Source organism: Lepisosteus platostomus, chromosome 9 (assembly GCF_059453375.1).
Source record: "Lepisosteus platostomus isolate fLepPlt1 chromosome 9, fLepPlt1.hap1, whole genome shotgun sequence".
NCBI classification, from domain to species: domain Eukaryota; kingdom Metazoa; phylum Chordata; class Actinopteri; order Semionotiformes; family Lepisosteidae; genus Lepisosteus; species Lepisosteus platostomus.
Genome location: NC_142619.1, coordinates 55,316,595 through 55,340,049, shown reverse-complemented (window position 1 = coordinate 55,340,049; position 23,455 = coordinate 55,316,595). Strand labels below are relative to the sequence as shown.

At 38.3% G+C, this 23,455-nt stretch overlaps 1 protein-coding gene across 25 annotated transcripts in view; it reads right to left on the bottom strand.

The window, feature by feature from the left end:
• The window catches only part of plekha5 (pleckstrin homology domain containing A5), a 172,190-nt gene that overhangs the window by 8,697 nt on the left and 140,038 nt on the right, over positions 1–23,455 (bottom strand). For 15 of the 25 annotated variants that reach the window (XM_088645674.1, XM_088645691.1, XM_088645677.1 and 12 more), the window contains 14 exons: positions 21,570–22,050; positions 20,836–20,919; positions 18,123–18,242; positions 16,819–16,872; positions 14,821–14,901; positions 10,233–10,295; positions 8,564–8,644; positions 8,258–8,407; positions 7,587–7,688; positions 3,933–4,044; positions 3,409–3,452; positions 2,093–2,281; positions 1,483–1,603; positions 410–525 (listed from right to left, as the gene is read on the bottom strand). In XM_088645674.1, the coding sequence (XP_088501800.1) occupies positions 410–525; positions 1,483–1,603; positions 2,093–2,281; positions 3,409–3,452; positions 3,933–4,044; positions 7,587–7,688; positions 8,258–8,407; positions 8,564–8,644; positions 10,233–10,295; positions 14,821–14,901; positions 16,819–16,872; positions 18,123–18,242; positions 20,836–20,919; positions 21,570–22,050 (1,798 nt within the window). The remainder of the gene's footprint in view (positions 1–409; positions 526–1,482; positions 1,604–2,092; positions 2,282–3,408; positions 3,453–3,932; positions 4,045–7,586; positions 7,689–8,257; positions 8,408–8,563; positions 8,645–10,232; positions 10,296–14,820; positions 14,902–16,818; positions 16,873–18,122; positions 18,243–20,835; positions 20,920–21,569; positions 22,051–23,455) is intronic. The other 10 variants (XM_088645678.1, XM_088645698.1, XM_088645695.1 and 7 more) reach the window with 7 other exon arrangements.

The following is a 23,455-nucleotide window of genomic DNA, read 5'->3' as shown; positions in this document are numbered from 1 at the left end:
TGACCACAGAGAGTTAGGACTTTGGTTTTATGTCTCATCCAAAGGATGGTGCTTTTTAACAGTATAGTGTCCCCATCACTATACTAACTAGGGTATTAGGACCCACACAGACTGCAGGGTGAGCGCCCTACTGGCCCCACTAACACCTCTTCCAGCAGCAACCATAGTTTTTACCGGGAGGTCTCTTATCCAGGTACTGGCCAGGCTCACACCTGCTGAGCTTCAGTGAGTTGTCAGTTGTGAGTTGCAAAGTGATATGGCTGCTGGCCTTAGAAGTGGGAAACATTCAGATGCAAAAACATCATAGTACTACTGTGGAAAAGGACATTAACATACAGAAGCTCCCAAATGACTGGCATTCAAGTTACTGTCAGAAACAGAGCCACTATGTATGAATTAAGACACTTACCATTCTAGAATCTAACTTCTTGCTTTTCCTTAAGGTGACATAGGAAGCTATTGTAGATGACTCTGGCATGGGTGACTTTGTCCTAGGAGGCACAATTCCAACAGGGTAGGAAATACCTAACAGACATGGGAAAGAGTATAACAGAAATTACGACAAAAAGAACAGAAAATGCAGAAATCATGTACCCCTCTCTACGCAGCTTCTGGCTAACATTACATCAACCCTACAGTTGCACACTAATGGGACAGGACTGCCTTAGGTGCTTTCAGGAGGATTTAGAAGTAAATACGTTTTTCTGTAGTTTCAGTGTTTTTTAATATCCCTATGGCATTTTAAATAGGAACAAATTTCAATTAACACATTTATTTCCAAGATAATAGTGCATGTGTCTAAGGGAGATTAGTGTACATAATTGAAAATAGAATAACTAGAAGGTGGGCCACACTGTATCATGCCAGCATAAGAAAACTGAGGAAGTGGAACTGAGCCCTTGCTAACTGAGTTGTTCGTTATTCAAAGGGGAATGACCTATGTGCCAATTGATTTGTAAAGTGTTGTTAACACCAGAAAACATCACAATACCTGTGCACTCACGTACAGTAACCAATCTTTCATCAAAGGCTTTTGTATGTGCAGAATTCTGCATTTCGTGTGCTGTGTAAAACTGCTCTGCTTCAGTGTGCAACTCCTGTTCTTTGTAGATTGCACTGAATTTCAGAGTGAGCTTTAATATTCTTAAACCTAAACACAAAGAACTGAAACATATAGCTCCATGTTACCTTAATGACTTCTTGCATGAGTGTCGCCCAACAGTTTACCTTTAGTTGTGCTGATTTACTCAAACCAAACACCAGGCTCCATACAATGAGAGACAGGAACTGCCTGTATGCAGCTCCACAATTGTGGAGCCTTTTCATATTTTTTCAATATACCCTCTAATGCCTATCTGTCTACCGTTATTTAAATTCTGCTTCATCTACCATTGTATAGCATTTTAGTCTCTTCATACACACTTATAAATTAAATTGACTGAATGATTAAGTGGCACTATCTTAGAGACTATGATAACCTGCCTTTAGCGCTGGATGACTCTTTCTCTGTAGACTGCTCCAATTTCTCATCTCCATTGGACTCATCAACTTCTGCCACCGTTGTTAACTCAGGTTCACTCTTGTACAACCTATAGTCAGGGCCCTGCAAGGGGATCAGATTTTGTTAAGAAAGACGCACTACCCTTTTCTAATCACTTCTGAAATAAGGTTAAAAATAATAGGAACTCGATTGACACACTGTGCTGTTAAGTTCAAGAGCCTGGTTAAATCGCAGTTGCAGATTTAAACATTTTTAACACCTCAGAACATGTTCTCCAAACACAACAAAGCCTGAACCTCTTTATGAGGATCTTGGTGAAACAAGTGTGTCAATCGACTTCCGCATGCTTCGGTGAGCCATTCATGGGATACAGCACATGGAAATAAGTAACAAAAAAACATAAAACTCAAATTTGAAGGGGGCGGAGTATGGAACCACAACAATGCAAAATGCACAAATTCAAAAAAAAAAAACACAAACAAACAAACATGAGACCAGCAACTCCAGTCACCCGGCATGAGAATGAAATGTCAGAAAGCACACTGTTGCGCAGGAGTTAGGGGATGCACGGTGGCAGTGATAACCTCTTACAGTGTGCGCGCCGTTTCTCTGACAGCCCTGCGCGTGGTGCATCTTCCTGTCCTCTGGCCGGTGGACTACTCCCCTGACTGCGTGCAGCTGAAGGCTGCTGTTAGTGGGCAGAGGGGGGACTATAGGAGGCCGTTCGGTGAAATCATAGGACTGAGGAAGGGGAGGCCGAGGAGGCACAGAGTCCTCTTCCTACAGATTATAGAGAGGTCAGCACAAGAGCGTCCACCTGCACCAGCTGAAGCAAGCAATTCTGCAGGAGGTGTAACTGGGAAAACTGCCCAAGTCGTAAAACTGTACACCCGTCTTTCTGTATTAATCATTAATTGGATGTAGCACATTGAAGGAGACTTCCCTTCTGCATTTCGGAAAGGCAAAGGTTAAAACAATGTCAGGAGTTATTCTTGAAGTGAAAAAATACAGGGCATTTCGTTCCATCATGTCAACCTGCTGATATGATTGATCTTTTGAAGTATTTACAACATAGTTGTGAATTTATGTATTTTCACATATCCAAACAGAAATAGTTCAGTGTATTCACATATACTGGATATACACCTGATATATACAGTACCCTCCAAAAGTAAAAAGAGATAAAGGCACAACTATCATTCTTGCTTTACAGTCGTACAATTTGTAATTATAATCATGAGATCAATATGAATGATAAGTAAATACACATTTTATTTTGGGGTAGTTACATGTGTACTGTATATTTAATCATACTAGATCAAAAACACTGTATTCATTACAGTGCCTCATCCGCCTAAAAAGACAAGAAGGAAATCTTGCATATACAATTAAAATATTGATCAGAGTATGCCATGTCTCGTAATAGAACCAGTACAGATCAATACTGGAATTCATAGCAGCACAGATCCTAATTAGGTATCATAGACGTTTATGTGCACATTTTACCAGTACTATTGAAAAGTGACATCTGCGCTGGTACAAGCCAAGGTACAATAAACTACTACTTTTTTAGAAATTTAAGATTAAAATCTGCACATTCTGATGGACTGAATAATGGGGCTCTTCATGCACACAGACCATAATCAAATACTTTTCACCTTATGTAGATGGATTTCCTTCCTTATCAACAATGTTTGTCTTTGGTAGTATGATTCACCACTACATATTAAAACTGTCAGTTTTGCTGAAAAGCCTTACTGCTAAAATTGGAATAGTCACCTAAATCACAGAGGGGAATCCGTATTATTACACTTGGCGATTATAACATAGTATTGTTTGCACCACAAAATGTGGATCCCTAAAGAAAGGACACATAGCCCTTGAGGTCTGATTGAAACGTTACTCACCTCACTTTTATATTTATTTGAAATTGGTTTGGATCCCAGAAAACCTAAAGAAACAGAAATGGACAATGTTGCTTTACTATGCAGAAATTCTGTAATCGCTTCTTTCCAACTATACTTATTGTGATAGGACAGCGGGTTCATACAATATGGCAGCTTCTGGCTGAACGACACTCCCCATTGACATTATGAGTTAGTCATCGACATTATGGGTTGGGTTACAGGAGACCTCAGTGACTCAGTGAGGGCGTCAGGTCATTCCTTACAGCTTTCTAGAGCGTGTAGTTCAGACAAGAACTGCCATCTTCCCCTGCTCTACAAAATGTAATGGACTTGAGAGGGAAATACACGTAAATTAATACACACTTAAGCGGGGCACACTGTATAATCCATGTATACTATGGCAGAAAATACTACTGCAAAATTAAATTTGTGTCAAAGCAGGATGCTGTGCTAAAAATACAGTAAATCACTATCGTTACTACTTACGCTCTAGCTTTGTTTTATTTAGTGCAAAAGCAACTAACCTGCATCTCCAGTGCTTCTCTGGGGTTTGTTTTTACTCAGCGCCTCCATCACATCTTGTATTCTCCACAGCTCCTTCTGTATCTGAGCATGCTGCTGACTGGAGACCTCAGACTGTGCAAGCAAACAAAGCCGTGTCATCACCTACTTGGTCTGAAAAAGTGTGATTTATTAAACCCTTTGTCCTGACTGCGTGCCACAGAATGACTCTTGTTAGGATCAGAAATATACAGATACTACTCAACATCATTTTAGGAACACATTCCTGACAAGATCAAAAATAAAAAAACGTCCCCTTTGTAAACAAATGTAACCTATGACATTCTGGAAAATGATGAGCAAAAAGGAATCAGGACAATTATTGCATTTTGGAGCAATTTGCTTGATGAAGAATGCTTATTTTCTCTGGGTACTTTAATTACTCTGCTTTTCACTGAGAGAGTAACCAACAGCGATTTCTTAGTCATGATTATTAATTTATTTGGCTGATGCTTTTATCCAGAGTGACTTATTTCTGTACCCATTTATATACAACAGCACTTTATCGGAGCAATTTAAATGTGGACAAGTGTAGAGCAGTCAACCTTCTTGTTACAAGTCCAGAGTCCTAGCCACACCACTCCACGCTGCTGCATATACATGAAGTGGACGAAAAAAAGTGCGCACACCTGGGTAACTGAAGGACACCAAGGATACTGAAAGCAATGGCTTCTACACTGGTGTGGCTCATGCGATCATTAGGCAAATACCACCCCTGTATTCTTATGCATATAAAACCTGGACAGGCCTGGTTGCTTCTTAGCATGGCTGCAAGAGGAGACCTAAGGGACTTTAAAAGAAGGGTAACTATCGTGGCACCTTTGATTTATTTGAATTAATGATGAAGAAAGATCAACTTGCTGAGGTTTCACGGTGTCTAAGGTGATGTCAGCATGCCACTCGGAAGGAATGGTATCATCAGCAAAAGGCAGCAGTGGGCAGAATTGCAAATGTCATAAACTGCAGATCAATTGACTACAGATTTCCACCTGGTGTGTGTTTCATTAAAACAATCCACTGAAAATGCCATAGAATACCATGGTGAAGTTACAGTGCACAAACTTCTCATTACATCTAGCAGTGAATGCAAAGGCGATGGACTATTGTGCAGTGGAGAAATGTAAAATGTTTAGGTGATTCATCCTTTCACTACTTTCTTTAATTTAGGGCACTTTCTCCTGCCGTGATTTGGATGCCCTCATTCTCTTAGAAGGCAAGGTCACTTAACGGCACTGAGTGATCATCTTCACCCCATGATGCAGCATTTCTTTCCTGCCTGGAAGGATATATTCCAGGATGCCGATGACCCCATCCACTGAGCACCAATGGTCTGATCGGCATGAAACTGATCCAAACATCATGTCATCTACTCAGTGACCAGATCTGAACCCAGATAAGGGCTTATGGGATTTCCTGGAAGGACGCCTGGACGGAGACAGGCTCCATCAAACTGGCATAAGCTGAGTTTCTTGGACAAGAATGGTGTCACATCCCTCCTGTAGGATTCCAGATGCTGGTAGACTTTGGAATGATTGGTAGACTATAGACTATGGAATGATTGGTAGACTATAGACTGTGGAATGGAACAGAGTCCATACCGGCTGTATGTGGTGGCCCTGTGCCCTATTAGGTAATTTTAAAGTACATTGGTGTTTCCATTTTTGTCCACTGCCTGTGTATTTAACACCGTGGACACATCTGTGTATTCAACACAGATGGCACTTTGATGCCAAAAAAAACACTTTGAAAGCACTGGAGATTCATGTATCTATTGTAATGAAAATCTATGACTACTGATCCTAAGGAGGTGCATCACATAACAATAACTGGACAGATAATCAAATCCCAATGTTATGGACAGACAGTGCTGAATATGTGGCATTAGCAAGGAACCCGTGTTTGTGCACTGTGTCAGCTGGCTTATTCATCTCATGATACAAGCTGTCACGTAAGGAGTAGGCTGACATTTACATCGCTGTCAAAGCAATGTCAAAAACAATGAACACTCTTGTAGAAAAATCAATCTTTTACATTCTTCTATTTTATCATCAAAACTATAGTAGTGCCAGCTGAAGAGTGATGTGAAGACTGTTTTAGTTAGTGAAGTAAAATGTACAGAAACCCTTTGCTGCATAAACCCTGCGTACATACCCTGCAGGTATTTTGTCATTATTCAGAATGAACATTAAGATATGTAAACTAAACAAAGGATAAGAAGGTACAACACGATACTTATGTTTTATCAAGTTCTACCTTTTTCCTAAGGTGAAGTTTATGTAACTAACTTTTCTGTTCTGCTAACGAACACAGTCTTTATAAATCTGAAAGTGTAACTGACTTTGCAGTTGTCGTTAAAGGTACCCTTCATTAATTCACTCAACACTTTCAACTCTAGACATTTTTCAAGTAGAACCCCCAAGGCAGGAAAGATAATTACCAGATTCTTATTAATAACAGGTATTTCTTTTGAAGGACACAGAGTGCTACAGTAGTTATGCAATGTGAGACTTTACCAAGGATATAATGAATCTTAGCCAGGTCTAAAAACATCCAGGAGAAATACCTGGACTTTCTTGAAGAACATGAAGGAAAACTTTCGTCCAGATCTCATTACGGCTTGCCTTTTCATCATTCCATCAATCACCTGAAAGTCTGTTCTTGTTTTAATGCATGTAAACCATTTATACAGGCTCTGCAAGGCACCACTTAACATGCTACTGGAGCAGAGATGTCAAGAGAATACATATACGGTGCACTGCCAGTTATGAGTTAGGAAAATGCCTTGGTCTGTATGGTTGAATCTTTGTTTGCGATGCACTGTATGACAGAGGGACCTTACAGAGACAGGTGTATTTACTCTGTAATCAAGTGAAGCACTATTATTTCACACAGACGGTGGCCTTCAATTAATAGTGCAGCTTGATAAGATAAACTAGTGCACCTCAATTAATTTAGGTTTGCCACAGAAAAGGGTTTGAATGCTTATGCCATCATGACTTTCATTTTTCTTTCATATTAACAAGTTAACCAATCTGTGCAGGAGATCTGAATATTTATGCAAAGCACGGTAAATCATGGTATACTATCCATTTAATAATAACAGAAGGAAGGAAAGAAAAAAGAGAGAAAAACAAGATTCAAAGAAACATCTCTGAAGAGAAAAAATGTAATCATGTGACTGTGCACATAATGAAAAAGCAAGACGAAGACAAGAACAATCAGTATGAGTTCTGATAATTCAAGATCAGAATGTTTTTGCCGATCCCTATGTCTGTTCTATTCTACAGTTTATTTGTTTTCTGTGGTACACTGACATGTGACTGTTCCTGTGCTCTACGATATCACCAGGTTTGAAAAAAAAAAAACATTTAATGAAAAAAGCCCTGCTGGTTAATAGCAATTTACAAATGCTTTTATATTTCTGTAAATTAAATTAACCAGCCACTATTTCAAACAAACAAACAAACAAACAAACAAACAAACAAACAAACAAACAAACAAACGTCATACTTCATTTTTTATGTAGTGAGGAGAACCTAAAAAATCTGAAAACATAAATGCAAGTGTCTTAATACTAATGTACTGTGTTTTTGCAACTGTAAAAATAAAGTTCATACCTGAGGATTCCCAAGAGCCTCCAGCTGCTCATGAAGATTGTTCTTGGCCATAGTGACTTCAGACTCTAACCTGTCATACTCCCTCCAAGACCTTTCCAGTTCCTAAGAAGATTAAGAAAGTTTGCTATAAAACTATACAGAACTGTAGTCTCAAGATTCCTACTTAATCTTGATGATGTATCTCGGCAGACTTCTTTATTGTAAATTTACAACACACTAAACATGCTTACACATTTACCCTGAGGCGTTAAAGATACAACTAATGAGAATCAGAATGGACAGCATTTGCTCCATTTTTTGCATTTATGGTGCTTTGCCATTTTAGAAGAGAAATGGATGATTATTATTTTAGGTTGGAGATGAAAAATACAACAAGGCTCACCTACACTACCTTGGAAATTTAGGTTTTCCAAAGACTCTGGGCTACAGTGATTAAACATTTATAACCAAAGTATGTTTACACCTGTTATCTCTAATAATAAAACAGGAATTGCAAAGTGACTCATAAATATTTTACAATGATAATTTAGGAGTCCCTGAAGGCAGTTCCACTGTTTCTTTGTGATGTTGTTATAACAGAACTTTTACTCTTCACGTTGGGACGGCAGAAAGGGCTTTGTGAACGTGTCCCACCCCCCACCCCCCCCGCGTCTACAGGCGATGTCACTCACTGTGTTGGCCCGGGTCAGCTCTCGGCACGTGCTGAGCAACCCGCTCTGTAGCACGTCCCTCTGCTGGACCACACTCTGGATCGCTGCCGGCTTGTCCGCATTCATCTCGATTTCCTGACTCGCAGCCAGGAGTGCCTGCTCCAAAGTGTGCTGTTACAGAAGGCCGAAAAAACAGAGATACTCCATAAAAAAAAAAGTTACAAAATACAAAGGAACCTGGCAGAGCAACGCTTACCGTATGTGAAGCAGTCAACAGTCCCCATGCACTTCACAAGGCTGAAGCTAAGATAGGAATGTCTTTTTTACCTTCTCGCTGTGAAGCTGCTGCAGCTTTTCTTCTTGCGTTCGAACAACTTTGTCCTGTTCGCACAATCTGCTAAGCTTAGCCTGGTAATAAAAAACAAAACAATTTAATAGCATATTGATGTTGCAACAGTTATTTAAAATTCTGTAACCTTATATCTATAACCTGCTTCTGACTGACCCTACTCAAGATGCTGCCACTACTTTCCCATCCACAGCAGTTCGGCAACTGTTTGATGAAATGCATCAACTGTTTAGCCAGGTAACTCCTAACTAGGCAATTATCATTATAATTATACTATAAAGGGGTTCCTGCGCAAATCATAACGGGTGACCTTTCAAACCAGCATCGTTTAGAATTACCCCCACTGAATGACTGAAAACTGCAGGGTTCAGAGCTGACCTTATGGATAATTTGTTTGCCCACGCTGGGTCATCTCCCACCTTGTCCTGTAACACTAGCCTCTCTTCAAAAACGTTTTGGCCAATGGTCTACAAACTTGGTAGGAATCTTCCCAATGACAACAAATTCAGCATATTTTCAAGTGGTTCCTGTGGGAACCGGGAAGGGTGCCTGATCAACATTTTATTTGTTGATAAACAAAATGTAATATAAACTGCTCCTGAGAAAACAATTCCAGACACAATAAACAATTTCCGTAACACTTAAAGTAATGGAGGCTCTGGAATTTTGTTCTCAAGCTACTGCTGTCTTAGGAATTAATTCACAGAATTGACAACTGGCAGACTTAAACTAAAACTTCTTCTTACTGTGAAGTTTAAAGGTGCTATGCAACATACAGATTATTGTTATTAAACCTTCTTGCACCTCACCTTAAATTTTGCAGCGATACTTTTAACACCCATAATATCCCACGTAACGGTGACATGCCCCCTACTGCTAACTGCTCTTCCTCAACAGTTATTCTGGCCTATGTACACCAGGCTTGGTCAGCACCATTCTAGACTTGTCTTCACTTCCACTGTCAAAGTGTTAAAGTGAAAGGCTAGAGGCAGCTTGGAAGCTTTGAAAACTGTTTGCCATTTTCTAGTTGATTTGTTCCATCTTAATACATTTCCGCATCATGAACAGTTAAGATTTCAATCTTCTTGCTGTTTAGAAGCGATTACTTAACAAGCACTTTTAGATAATAAAGTCTGATGCAAAATACAGCATCATTCAAGCGTGGATACCACTTAATTCAGCACGTTTTTGGAATTTGTAACAACTGTGTTTAAATTAAAAAAAGATGGGAGCACAACAGTCAAAGATCGAATTACACTAGGTTTTAAGGAGATACACATTTTCTCTTGCTTGGATCAAATAAACCTGTGTCATGGCAAGTCTGACTGAGCTTTATACCTAACTTTCACAACATTTTAACTTATTATGAACCCTGTACGACAGAAAACTGGTAAGTTTACTTTTTTTTTGGTCACAATTGGTCTACATTTATTTTCTTAGTAAAACAGTAAAACAAATCTATGGTTCAATATTCATAAACAGATTTTTCTCCCTCTAGCTAGAAATACCAGCATTGTGTTAGTTTTGTTTGCAAAGTAGGAATGTGGATAACTGAAACTCCCATCAACTTTATACAACGAAACTCCATCATCTTCAGATCTACCATTAGAAACCCTTGCTCAGAAGAGGGGAGCAGCAATTACTTACATCAATGTCAAGTTCTTCTGGCCTGTAGACATATGGTGCATCCCTATACTCATCTTGGGACATCTATAAAAATGAGCAGGAGTAAGTGAAAAGGCACCGCGCAATAGCATAATTGTTCTTTTATTGATCTGAATCAAAATCAAAAACATGACAAGGAACAAATAGAAATATTTAAAATTAAGTACTGTAAATCATGCCATTAACAATATAGCCACATTTTCACAGATGATGAAAAAAGGTTCTTCCAATTCTAAGGCTACCAAATCGTTTTCTCCAAACATGCAAATTGGGAACGCTGTACAATTTTGAGCCCAACTTATAAACAATGAGAAACTGAAGATAAGATACTCTGGTATCTTGAGCTCCATCTAGACCTGAATTCGCATCTTTAAACCTGCTCACATTTCCTTGCAGTAGCCAGAATTAGCATACAACACTCAAATGTATTCAATTTACTGGTTATTTTCCTGGGGAAATAAAGTCCAACTCTAATCAGATAAAAAAATGTCTTATATCTCTGCAACAGTGGCACAATACACAGTTCTCGGCAGAACCATTGTTTTGCTGTTATTCTTTTCATCGCCATCTCTAACCAGCTAGATTGTGCCTTAACAGTCTTTCCCAAACCTACCTTACTTACCACACAGATGAACCGTACATATTAAATCTTTATCACAAAGCAAATGTATATTTATAACATACAGGATCCCCACAGCCTCTAAGAACTGAAGAAAGCATCTTGAATTCGTAATATATAAGGTTTGATTTAGAACGTACGGGACATTAATATGAATCATTAACCAACAAGAGGACATTTGACCCATCTAGCCTTTTTGCCAATTAGAAGCTAATTGATCTCATCCAGCCATTTCTTGAAAGAAGAAAGAAGAAACCAGGGTATCGGCTTCAAGAACTTGGCAGGGTAGCTTGATGCATACTTCTACAACCTGGTATTAAGATGTAACCTCTGGAGTAATTCTTCTGTCTGGATCATAAAATGTAGTTTTAACTATGAGGTTAGAATGTGTTTGAAGAGAAAAGAAACAATCTACTTTTTGTTTTCCTGCAGCGTAGCTTCAATAGACATAGCTAGTAATTACGCTCACAGTGTGAATGTTGTGCATTAGGCAGTAGCCTCAATAAAAGCCTTCATACAGTTGAAAAACCAGGCAGGGAAGCCTACTGTGAGGATAATTTATATGCAGTTCTTTTAAATATTCTTTCAAAAAAAGCTTATACCTAAAAATACTTTGTTTTTTAAATGATATAACATGTTTTACGATTACAAAAGAGCTGAGTGTTATTACATGTTAAAAAAAAAACCTCTCAAAAAAGTCATATCCTAGACAAAAGCTCTGATATGATATGGCACTGTACTCTACAACATATGATACTCTTTTCGACACTTGAGCAAAATATTGTTAAATCACTGGGACCGAAGGAACTTTTAACTTGCTGAAAGACGATTCAATTTGCAAAACAGAACCACATTTCCTACAAACTGTTTACTGACTAATGGCGAACGGAGAGGTCAGAGGTCACAGCTATATCCAGGCTGAGAGTCAAATCTATATTCAGCCACACTCGATTTAGCAAAGTACAATCATGATACTTAAGTACATATGCAAATTCGCATTTTGCTATAAATAACATCTGCTATTTAAACTTCCCATAATGTGAACATAAATCTGTTTAACAAGCATAATATTTCAGACATTCCACACAGAGCATGCAGAGACGCCAGTGAATATTTCCAGGTGCAGGGTTGGTGTGATAAAAAGAAATGATGAGTTCAGACACTTCTTTGGAATAAACAGGTGTAAATGGAATGTGATGCTGTGCTGATGTATGAGCAAGCAGCAGCACTTTTACACCCCAGGTATACAAAAGTGGCCAAGGAGCTGGGATTTATTATCTGTTAGAAACACACACAAAAAACACATAATATCGCTCAGTGTGCTACTTCACTTACCTTTCTGTCGCTCTATGGTGCATTTTGTATTTGTTTTATTCCTGGTGTTTAAAACTGCTTGCACAATGACAACAGAGTGTGCTTAGTTTCCGTTTATTTATGTGTATAATTCCTTGTTTGATGCAAACAGCAGAATGGCTTTAGGTCTACCTTTGCATTATGAATTCTTTTCCCCCTTAAGATTCCAATTTTCTAAGATGTTCCTTGTATGTATAGATGGAGTAGTGTCATATACATTGCATTAGTGTCATATACATTTCTCAGTGTTAATTATTGCACATCATTCAGAGCACAAGGCCACAAACAAGAGGAAGATGAACAGTCCATCTTTCTCACTTGGTTTCTGGCTGCATCATGATCCAAGAATTCCATCTGCTTGTTTCTAAATGCAAAACCCTTTTCTACATGATACTAGCAATTCCATTCTGGTCCGAATATTACTTCAAAAAAATTCCTAAAAAATGATAAAGCCATATTAATGTCATACTGGTTTAACGTCATCATTTTTTTTACCAATAGAGGTTTTTTTTTTGCCATTTGTAATCTTCCATTTCACTTTTAAGCATTTTTAATGGAACAGTTAGCCTGAAATGAAGTCCTAAGTTGAAACAACAGGAAATCTTGACTGTCATACACAATGGACTTTCAACAAAAAAGTCCAGTAAATGTAAAAAAGCCCATGATATACAGTGTATTATCCACTTAATTTTAATATATCTATGAAAACCTTGTGAAAATAGCCCTATATTTATTTAGAGCAGCCTATTCTGTATAAATGGCAGCTTTGCAGTGTATATGACAGCTTTGCAGCAGGAGCCATTGTAGATACTAAATTTAACTTCTATAGCAGAATGAAGGTTTTTCTTTTCCTTTGTCTCGGACTAGAGGATATGAACTTGCTTAAGCCCATAGAATGCTAGCAATGCAATTCCCAGCTGTCTGTGAAATACCTTTCACTAAATCAGTTTTTGCTCTGGCATAAGACTGCAACACATAAAACAGCAACAGAAAGAGAGCTATGTTTTAAAGCAGAAATCATTGACATCATGGCCACAATAATTCCAGCAGTACACACCAGTTTTTACCAAGTTACTATACTAATCTCTGTACTAAAAATGCTTTTAATATACCCACTGTGAACTAATCATATTGATAAATCAGGTAATGTATGAACTGCACGTGTGTTAGGCAGGTGCTACTGTCCCAAGACACACTGCCAATGACCTGTACAGAACCTCAAGTGCACTATTCCACTCCCTACAGAGGGGTTTCCTGTGCTTATGTAAAATTATAAGAAATCTGAACTCCTACTGTCTCTTGTACTAAAAAATATTAATATTTTGTGATTTTACCACATGGATGTTAATTACATGCACAGTTAATTCTAACACAAATAAAGAATTTCACTTGCACTGCAATGCAGGTCTGATGGTATCATATCTAGCAGATGATTAGTCCGTTTACTCACAGCCAGAAGATGACCACTCAAAGTCAGGGTCATCCTTTTTACAAATATTTCCCTCAATATCATTCAAGAAATCTGAACCATTGTCGCATCTTGACTTCAAATGTCCTCCCTGATTGAGTTTTACAGTGTATATACTATATGTAAGCATCCCAAAAAGTTCAACAATTTAAATGGTTTGAAATGACAGTGAACAACCCTGGAATTGTTTAAATGTATAGTCTATGAACTTTACTATGTTTCTGGTGTACGGTACACAAGGCTTAACATCACCCTTAATCTGCACTCACACATTTGTTTCAGTGTTTTAATGTTTTTGGAGCTTTCAACTATTAGAAATAGGTGGTGGAGATCTAGTTACATAAACTTCAAACAGCTTACTGTGTATGCAGTATTGCCACACCAGTCTATTCATGCCCCACAAACACAGAGAGAAACACTCTTTTCGTTATAATGAGCAGTCTAAGAACGAGGCAAAAAAACAGGTTCCGTGAACCACAATTTCTCTTGGGAGATTAATAACTGATTAGGGGAAAGAATGTATCCTTTAATGAAGTACAAAATGTACAAAATGGGCTTTTATGATCAATATAAAGTATGCAATATGTACCAGATACTCCTGTGCTTTTTATTTCAGCTAGATATTCAGGAGCTGTAATGAACTGGTAAAGCTCCTTTTTCCTTGTCTTAGCCAAGGATCCTGACAAGTGGAAATGTTAATTTGATATTGTTAGCTTCAGAAAGACACTCCAAAATCTGGCTGGTTTATAATATTCCTGCTGATCTGCCCATTGTTCTTCAAAAACAATGATGCACTACTGTAAACTCTGATCTAATTCAAAGAAGTGTTACTAAGCATGAAGTCTGAAAGAAGGGGAAAAGGAAAAAAGAAACCCAGAACACAGTGCACATAAAACCCATCAATTGCAATTAACAGTGAGGGAGAGTTAGCTTGACACAGCAGCATACACCATAAGCCATGCCAGCACTGTTCCAACCTTCCACAGAAAGCAATGAATGAGATGTACTTTAATACAAACAATAAAAGATAAATGTCATGAGTACACTGGCAGAAAGACTGAAGGTTGTCAATAAAAAAGGACTTTTGGGTTGATGACAATAGCAAAGCCATTCATTTTCCATGACCTTACTTGCTGGTACAGTTGTGGCCTTGGCGCTGAGTTCTCAATCATAGTGTGAACCATGATGATTAAAGGTTCATTTTCTTTCATCTATTTCAAATCAGGAGGAGCATAAAGCAATCATCAGTTCACAGCACTGCTAGATTTAAAAAGACAAGTTCTTCATCGGGTTTACTGACAAATGACTGGCAGGAATGACTGGACCTCTTCGGAAGAACGTTAAAGCAAAAAAGAAGGTTAAATTTGATCACCGTTTCCTTGTTACTTAGTCGAGTATTTTTACGCAGACACCAAAGAGCCTAAAGTAAAATTTTAAAAGTAAATTAAAACAAGAGCTGTAAACCTACTTCAAAAGATTAAGCATTTTCTGAAACATGACACTTCACAAAAAATCTCAGACATATTCTGAATTTCCATTGAAAAGAAAGTTAGGTTTTTTTTTCCTCAAAAGGCCGCTGCTGAATAATACCAACAGCTGACCTTTTCAGACATTCTAACTTTTCTGAGTAATTTACACATTCTGGATAATATCCTTAACAGATATATGCATCCCATTAAATAATATTTAATAACATTTAATAGCTTTTTCTAACGATTTCAAACTTGAAGCACCTATGTATTACATATTTAAACTTGTTTTCTTTATTCAAATATATATATCAGGACTATCCAAAGAATACTCTTCCACTGAAAAATGTAACACGTTAGCAAAAAATAAAAAAATTCTAACAGCAAATAGTAACAATACTCATTGTTTCCAGCATGGTACTGCTTTAAAATGTTTAGCAAACATTGAAAATTCCAAAACACATTAAACGTATTGCTACATAAAACTACTTTGTTCTGAAACAATTTTGCACTTTATTTTGGAACCTGGTTACCTTCTCTAACTACTGGATGTCCAGTGCTTGTATTGTAGAAAACAATAACTATAGCATATTATGTCTTGCTCTGTGTTCTTGTGCAGTAGTGAATATTATTTACTGTGCAGCATACATTTCTCCCAAACCCTCCTACTGCATACTGCCCATACTGTATAAAAGAAACAGGAGAACCCAAATTACTTGAGTCAAAAACTGAAAATATACATATATACTTAGAGAAATATAGGTATACATTTCAATAACTTTTAAAGACAGATAAATATCTTCATGTCTTTTTTAATCCCTATAAATCCACCACTAAAGAAATAGTCACACCAAATGCCATCTGTAAATCTACCATTGCTATGAGACTCATTTTACGTCCATCTGACTACTATATTATAAACAAGAGATAATGTTCCTTGACTTCTGCTCTATAACGTAATGACAAGTGGGAAGAGAAGATTTTGTGAAGATCACAGGCTTTCAGTAATCCGTGCAAAGCCTCCTTCTGTCATGAAATATGGAGGCTGCTAAGCACTCTTTCATAGTTTAAAATGGCACAATTTATAGTTTTTAATGAAAAGGATTAATTTCAAGTTAATAAAGTAGTGGGGCATTCTCTAGCTTTGTATCTGCTTATAAAAAGACCTCTGTGCGGATCAAGACAAAAATGTTTCAATGCAAACTATTTGTCCTTACCTTTGTTGAAATCAAACATTACATTACTTCCCTATCCTGATGTGTTTAGACTATTTGGTTATATGAACTAGGCTGTTTCTTTTTATTAGAAGAAATATATGGACATGTAACACAAACATGGTGCTACAGTACATGAATGTGTTAGACTTTAGAAATTTAAGAAAACAATTTACATGAAAAATAAATTGCCCCCAAAACAGGAAATGTTACTGTAAATATTGGGCTGAGATTTCTGGGGAAAAAAACAGAAAAATGAGCAATAATCATGAAAGAAAAGAATAAAATAATTTTCCTTATTATCTGAAACACCTGTATTTAGAGGTTCATAGGGAAAAACACCCTGAAAAGGAATGTAGCTCATAAGGCATCCACTGCCAATCATGCTGAATAATACTTCATGTTTGTGAGAAGCAGGGCAAGAAAAGACTTTAGTTTCCCCCACCTGGTTATCCAAATACATGAGGTTCCTTTGCAGATGATGTGAGAGAATCTCATTCTAGCGTTTGCAGCAGCATTAAAAAAAGAAGTGAGAAGACAGTGAGCCAGAAAAAAGGAAGTAAAAAGCAAAAAGCATGCTCATCTATTTGGAAAAACCTCAGGAACCCATTTACTAATTACAAAGTACTTGAGCTCTAATTACTAAAACTATGCTTGTTGTCAAAGTCAATATTGGAGACATCAAATATAACCATGCAAAGCATTGGGAATCACTCCTAATTCTTTTTCACACACTGCACACATGAAAATCATGAGATGGATTTGTGTGCCATTCAACAGACTTACAAGCCATCTGCTTGAAGATGCTAGTGCTGAGCACAAATCCCAATGAAAAATTAATAGTAATAGTAAAATGAATAAGAGAAGGACAGCTGTCTCAAAAGGTAATTCACATTCACAGCAGAGTTCCCCTGTAAACATGAAAAAAGATTGAAAATCCTCCACCCTTCAGTTTTTTTACAAAATAAGATAAATGCCCAAACACAAATCACTGCACATTCCTTCTGACATGCACAGGGCAATCCTCAACAACCATGGCTGTGATGAACACATGCATTTTTACTATTAACCCTTCTTTCAAAGCTGATGGTGACCTACATTGACAAAAATTCACACAGCAAGGAATTGCACTGTGGGGTTTAAATGGAAACTAAATTTGCAGATTTAAGCACAACCACAAAATGGACATGCTCACCAAGTTGAATACTTTAAGTAGATTAAGGGCAGAATTTCATGTTAGCAACAGATTCACATGTACTAAGCGTCCTTTCTAATCTCTTTAACAACCCCTTTGTTAACCACAAAATAAGTACAGGCTTCAACATACTGAATTTATTGTATTGGTCACTGGGAAACACAAATTACATTTCTGTTTCAAAAGGAGTCTTGTATAAGTGCTAAAGCTCTTTTGACTCAACAAAGCGTGTCCCAAAAAGTGCTCACATTCAATTGTGCTCACATAGCAATTTGTCTATGTTTCTATATTTCAACACTGACTCAATATCTTTATTTCAATGGATTAAAATGTTCTTAAAGGGTTAATAGTAATCGGTTCATTCCAAAAAGCATATGCATCACGTGCTTTCCCCCGGCACAAAAACGAGGAGGAATATGAAAGGCCTTGCTCATCGGACAGAGGAAATGGACTGCCAGATCAAGCTCAACTGCAGTGATGCTTTGTTGCACAAATCCCATTTAATGAATGACTGGAAGATAATGGCACACGACACACACCACCTATTGGCTGACCTTTGGGTTGCTGGCATCGAGATTTAGTTGCATAAGCTGTGCTAAAGTGTGCTCCCGGATGCTATTCAGCTCTGCCTGCTGCCGCCGCAGCTTGATGAGCAGCAGGGTCAGCTCCTCTGGCTGCAGAGCGCAGGGGACAAGCCAGAGAGGACAATAGGTTAGGTGGGCGGGGCCAGGCGGGGCTGGGCGGGGCCAGGCGGGGCTGGGCCGCTGCTCCCTACTGTGCTGGTGGAGCACTCGGCCCCCATTCACTACAGAGCAGCGTTCCAGTAAACAGGCTTGAGGTATTTTAATGGCAGGCTGCTCGCCTGCTCACGTACAGTACAAGACATATGGCCACATGCTCACGTGAAGATAGAACACCCCCTTCACCTGGCTGCCACATCCGAAATAAGACATTCGAGTAGGGAGCTGCGTCAGCATGCGTAAGCTGCAAAGGAACGGGTAAAGGGTCATTCCGTGCTGAAAGGTCCAGAAAAGAAATGCTGGCGCAAAAAAGAAGGCTTCACAGCTGAAACATTGCGTTTCTCTTCTTCACCTTTCAGCATGGAATATATCTTTACTACCCGTTCTCTTACAAAATCATGTGGCTACGAAATCTCTCCGCTTTCATATGAGCAGCGCATACCCAGACAGTCTCATTTATTCTTTTTTATTTTTTCCCCCAATTTTTCTTTCTGAGCTACTTAAAATGCGAAAAGCAGAACCTCAGTTGCTCACGGTCCTACTCCTCGTCAGTCATCCGCGTCTGATATCGATAGCTAATCTTTTGTGAAGATACACCTTGTGTTTTAATTCAAGAATCAGATGACCCTAGCTAAAACCAATCTCATTCTGTGCGCAATCCCAGAAAAAATCCAAGCCTGAAAACCAAATCGAGACAATGCAAAAGGGAACGCAGAAATATATTTATTTTTTGCTGGAAAATAAAGAACTTAATGGGGAAATAAATGCTGTTTCTGTTTTCTTCCTTGAGATTCACTGGCAAAGCAAAACCCCACATGAAAGTATAGAAGCAGAAAGAACCCGCAGACATAAAATGTGGAGACATATCCCCCTCCAAAAAAATAAATAATTTTTGGGTTTTTATTTAAAGAGGTGCCTTCATCCCTTTGGAGTTCTACCATACCCCAAAATCTCTAGCTTGAACACTTCAAGGTGTTTTATCTTCATAACCCGGTTGACCACAAGCGACTCACCCATAACATGTAGAGGAGTTTACAGAGTACCGAGATAAAATCAAACCCCAGCCCAAAATGGCTTCATTGTTAAAAATAAGGTTTCTGCTGTTGCCTGCACCATGTTTCCAGATTTATTTTAGAATGTGGCAATGTTCCTGAAATTAATTGGTGAAAAGAAAATGTTGAATATCATCTAAATATTTGGCACGAATGCACTTTTGCTTTGTCATTCATTAAATTGTACATGCATAATTTTGTATAAAACTAAGCAAAAACAGAAAAAAAAAATCAAAGAACAAGTAGAAATACACCCATTTTGCTACAAAACTAAGGAGCATACCAATGGTTCAATGGTCAAAAACTACAGGATAAAGTGTTTTCTGCACATTATCTACTAATTAGTAAAGTTGTATAAAATTTTAAACCATTCCGTTCTTGGGTAAAGAACATGAAACAGATTTTATGTCACAATGATGTATTACCGTAACATCTTCACCTTACAGAGAAAAAAGAATACCTTTTCCTCTGAAAGGCAAATGACACGCAACAGGATCTGTTTTAATCCTCAGGATCAGAACACAAACCAGATCTAGCAAATTGACTTTTTCGTCTCAAGTTTAAAGCAGTTTATAATTTAAAAACAGACAGGAGCTACAAAGCATGCACTGCTGCACCAGCAAAAACAACATGTCCTCAAGAACATGCATCTATTAATCATTTTTAGCTGCTCCATAATCGACCAGTTCACATGGTAAACAGGAGAGACAGAACAAATTATCTATTTATAATTATCTATAATCTAAGGGCAAAGGTGGTACCACTGGGCAGCTACATGCAATATAAATGTACATTTTTAAAACTACAAAACAGTAGGCATGAGAAACTAGAAAGCTATTTTAGTTTTTTGAACAAGAAAACATTATTAGCATTTAAGACAGATTATTCTGCAATCTTGCTGAAATAAAAACAGCAAAGATTTTCCTATTTACACTCTGACATCTACTTTTAAAAGTATGTGGTGTCTTCCTATTGAAAACACTGAAGTGTACACCTCTTGACTTGTTTGCAGACATTGTCACAAACAAGGACACAGTCATCAAGGCTACGCAAAAGAGGGAACAACTGAAAACGGGCTTTAAGGAGCAACAAGGAGTAGCCAAACCTCCATGATGTTGTTAACAATAATAATAAAGAACATTTAGAAAAAACGAAACCATCTGTTCTTCATTTCCCACAGAGCCCCAGCAGCAGTATTTTTAATTTCCCTTTAAATCTGTTCCTAATTACTTAAAACCACAATATCATTTATTTTCTAAAAACGAAGATAATTATAAAGTTGCACATCTTTCTAAGAACTACTTCCAGATCTGTACACATACATAAACACACAAGAACGTAGTATTATAAAAAGTAATTCTCTGCACGAAGAAAGCAGACACAGCACTTAAACCTTATAATTAGACTTTTGATGAATATGCATTTGCATTAACGCGCAAACAGGAAAGTAGAAAAACAACAAATTTCCCACATACCGTTTTGCCTTGTAAGGCCTGTGGAGTGATAGTTTGTACAGGGATGCCCGCTGGCACTGACCTTCTGTCAGGTGGATAGGCATACTGGAAGTGCAGAATGAAAAGTCAGTACCCGGTCACTGTCACGCTTGAAATCAAAATAGCAATGACTTGATGCAAATATGTATTAATGTCTCTTTCGTAAACAGGAATCCATCAGTGCACTTTTATTTAACCCGTACGCAGTAAATAAAATATGAGGTTATGTAACACCCATGAGAAAACAAGCCAGTAAAAGTGTGCTCTCTCCAGGGACAGCACAAACAAACAGCACAGTGCCAATGTAGCACTTATTCCCTTGTGTTAATCAAACAAAATCCCATTATATAAAATGTCACAAAGTGGACGAGACGCATTTATTAAAGATTTAAGTGTAATTGTGTGGGGCATTCATAATTCTTTTATTTTTGGAGAACTGTTTCATAAATAATGAAACCTTGAAGCTAACATTTCTTCTTTCAGGTGCCAGCATTAAGGATAAAGATTACATTTGTGTGCCTGATGAGAACAGACCCCCAGCCGATTAATATATTCTTAGGGGGAAAAAAAACAACTAACCTCACAGTCTCAATAACGGTAAACGCAGTAGCAATTTCTACACTGTCAAAAAAACACCCTTCTGCCACAACAGGTTAATTGCCAGGCCCTGCAGTGTCCTCTGAAAGCACGTCATGCCCAGTTCTCGCGTGGAGTACCTTGGTGAGGTGGGGCCGGTGGCGGCGGTCAATGGTGATGTCTCCTCTGAACACGGGCGAGGACACTTCTGATCTGGAGCCCACGTTGTAGGAGCGGAGCGGCGAGTAGCCCTGGTAGAGGGCTAGGGAGCCGTGGGAAGGCGATGGGGGAATGGAGTGCGACGCGTGGTCGGAAATATTGATCATGGTCTTGGGGCTGGTAAGGGTGCCGTAGCCTCCCATGGGGCCTTGCTTGGTATAGACCTGCCGCTGCTGCCACTCGTAAAGCTGCCACATGGTGTCGTCCCGCATGGACCTGCGCTTATCGTCGGGGCCCAGCGGCCCCAGCGCCCGGTCGTACACCGACGGGGAAATGCTGCAGATGCTGTCCGGCCTCGTGCCGATGTTCCGAGGCAGCGTCCTGTAGCCCTCTGGGTAATGTGGGACAACCTGCGCTCGGTAACTTGGCATGTTTCTGGGAAGCGTCTGATAGGAGGTAATGCTGAAAGGCAAAGGACGAGCATTCAAAGGTGCTGTCTGGGTTTCATTTTGTGAAACATCAGATTTGTTCCTTGAAATGCACCTCTGTGCTTTGGGCTGCCTATGATCCACAATCAACAATTCCACAACATAATCTGCTGATATGTACTGTATGTAGATTAGATCAAAAATCTCAAAATTTTAATCAAGGGTTTTCATCAGCATAAGCTGAACAGCGCAATAAATGAAACAAAAAAAACACACAAAAACCTGAATCTGTAGTGTGGCAATGACGGTATTGGGTAATAGGTCATAAACACAAATGTTTTTATCAGAGTTCATTGAATGAGGCTCATACAGCAAAAAACTTGTTTTAAAACTCCAGCTGGAAGTCAAGAAATAGCTCTTCTCGTTTTCCTGAGGCAATATTAAACCCAAGACCTCTCACATGTTTGAATAATATGGTTTTCACATTCTTTTCTTAGAAAAAGTTTATTTGAAGGACCTATTTTTTTGTGCCTGTCCCGTAAAATAACCCCATAAGAGAAATTAGATTAAACTAAATATTAGGCAATATGAGGCAATCTGCTAATTACAGCACATATCCAAAGAGGTGTGCAAGTTATTAACCAAGGGAACACAGCTTAGACAGGAGCTATGTCATATTTACAAACAACTGATTATTTCAAATCCACTTTTGTACAGCTAGTTGATAAGCCAAGTGGCAAATTAAAAGAGGCTACTTGGCCTTTCTAACTCACCTGGTTGCAAAAAAGTTACAAATTTTAGGGTGTTATCCAGCCATTTCCTGAAGCCAGGATTTAAAAGGGGGTTAATATGCCGATTGGGGTGATGTATTTGTGAAGTACCACAGGGGTTTGTACTAGGACCACAGCTCTTCTTAATCTATCAGTGATCTAGATAACAGGTTAGTAAACTAGTCATGTTTGCAGAAACCAAATAAGGAGGATTGGCAAACACTGCAAAAGCAGAAAATGAATTTAAAAAGATTTAGATCAAAATCAAGACTGTGCAAACAGCTGTCAGATGACATTTAATGAAGACAAGCATAATGCATTGCATGCAGGTTGTGAAAACAAACTATGAATCCAAAGTGGGAAGTGCTGAACTAGAAGAGATTAATAACATAAAAAATGTAGGGGTTTATGTTGACAAATTATTTACACCTAGACAAGGCAGGGAAGCAATTACAAATGCAAACAAAATGCTAGGATATATAGTTAAACGTGCCGAAATTAATTCAAGGGATGTTATGTTAAAACTGTATAATGCACTATTGAGGTCTTATTCAGAAAACTGTGTGCAATTATGGTCACAACATAAAATTAATGGATATTGCTGCTCTGGAATCAGAAAAGAGCACACATCCATTCCAGGTTTAAGGGAATGTTCTACCCTGACAGGCT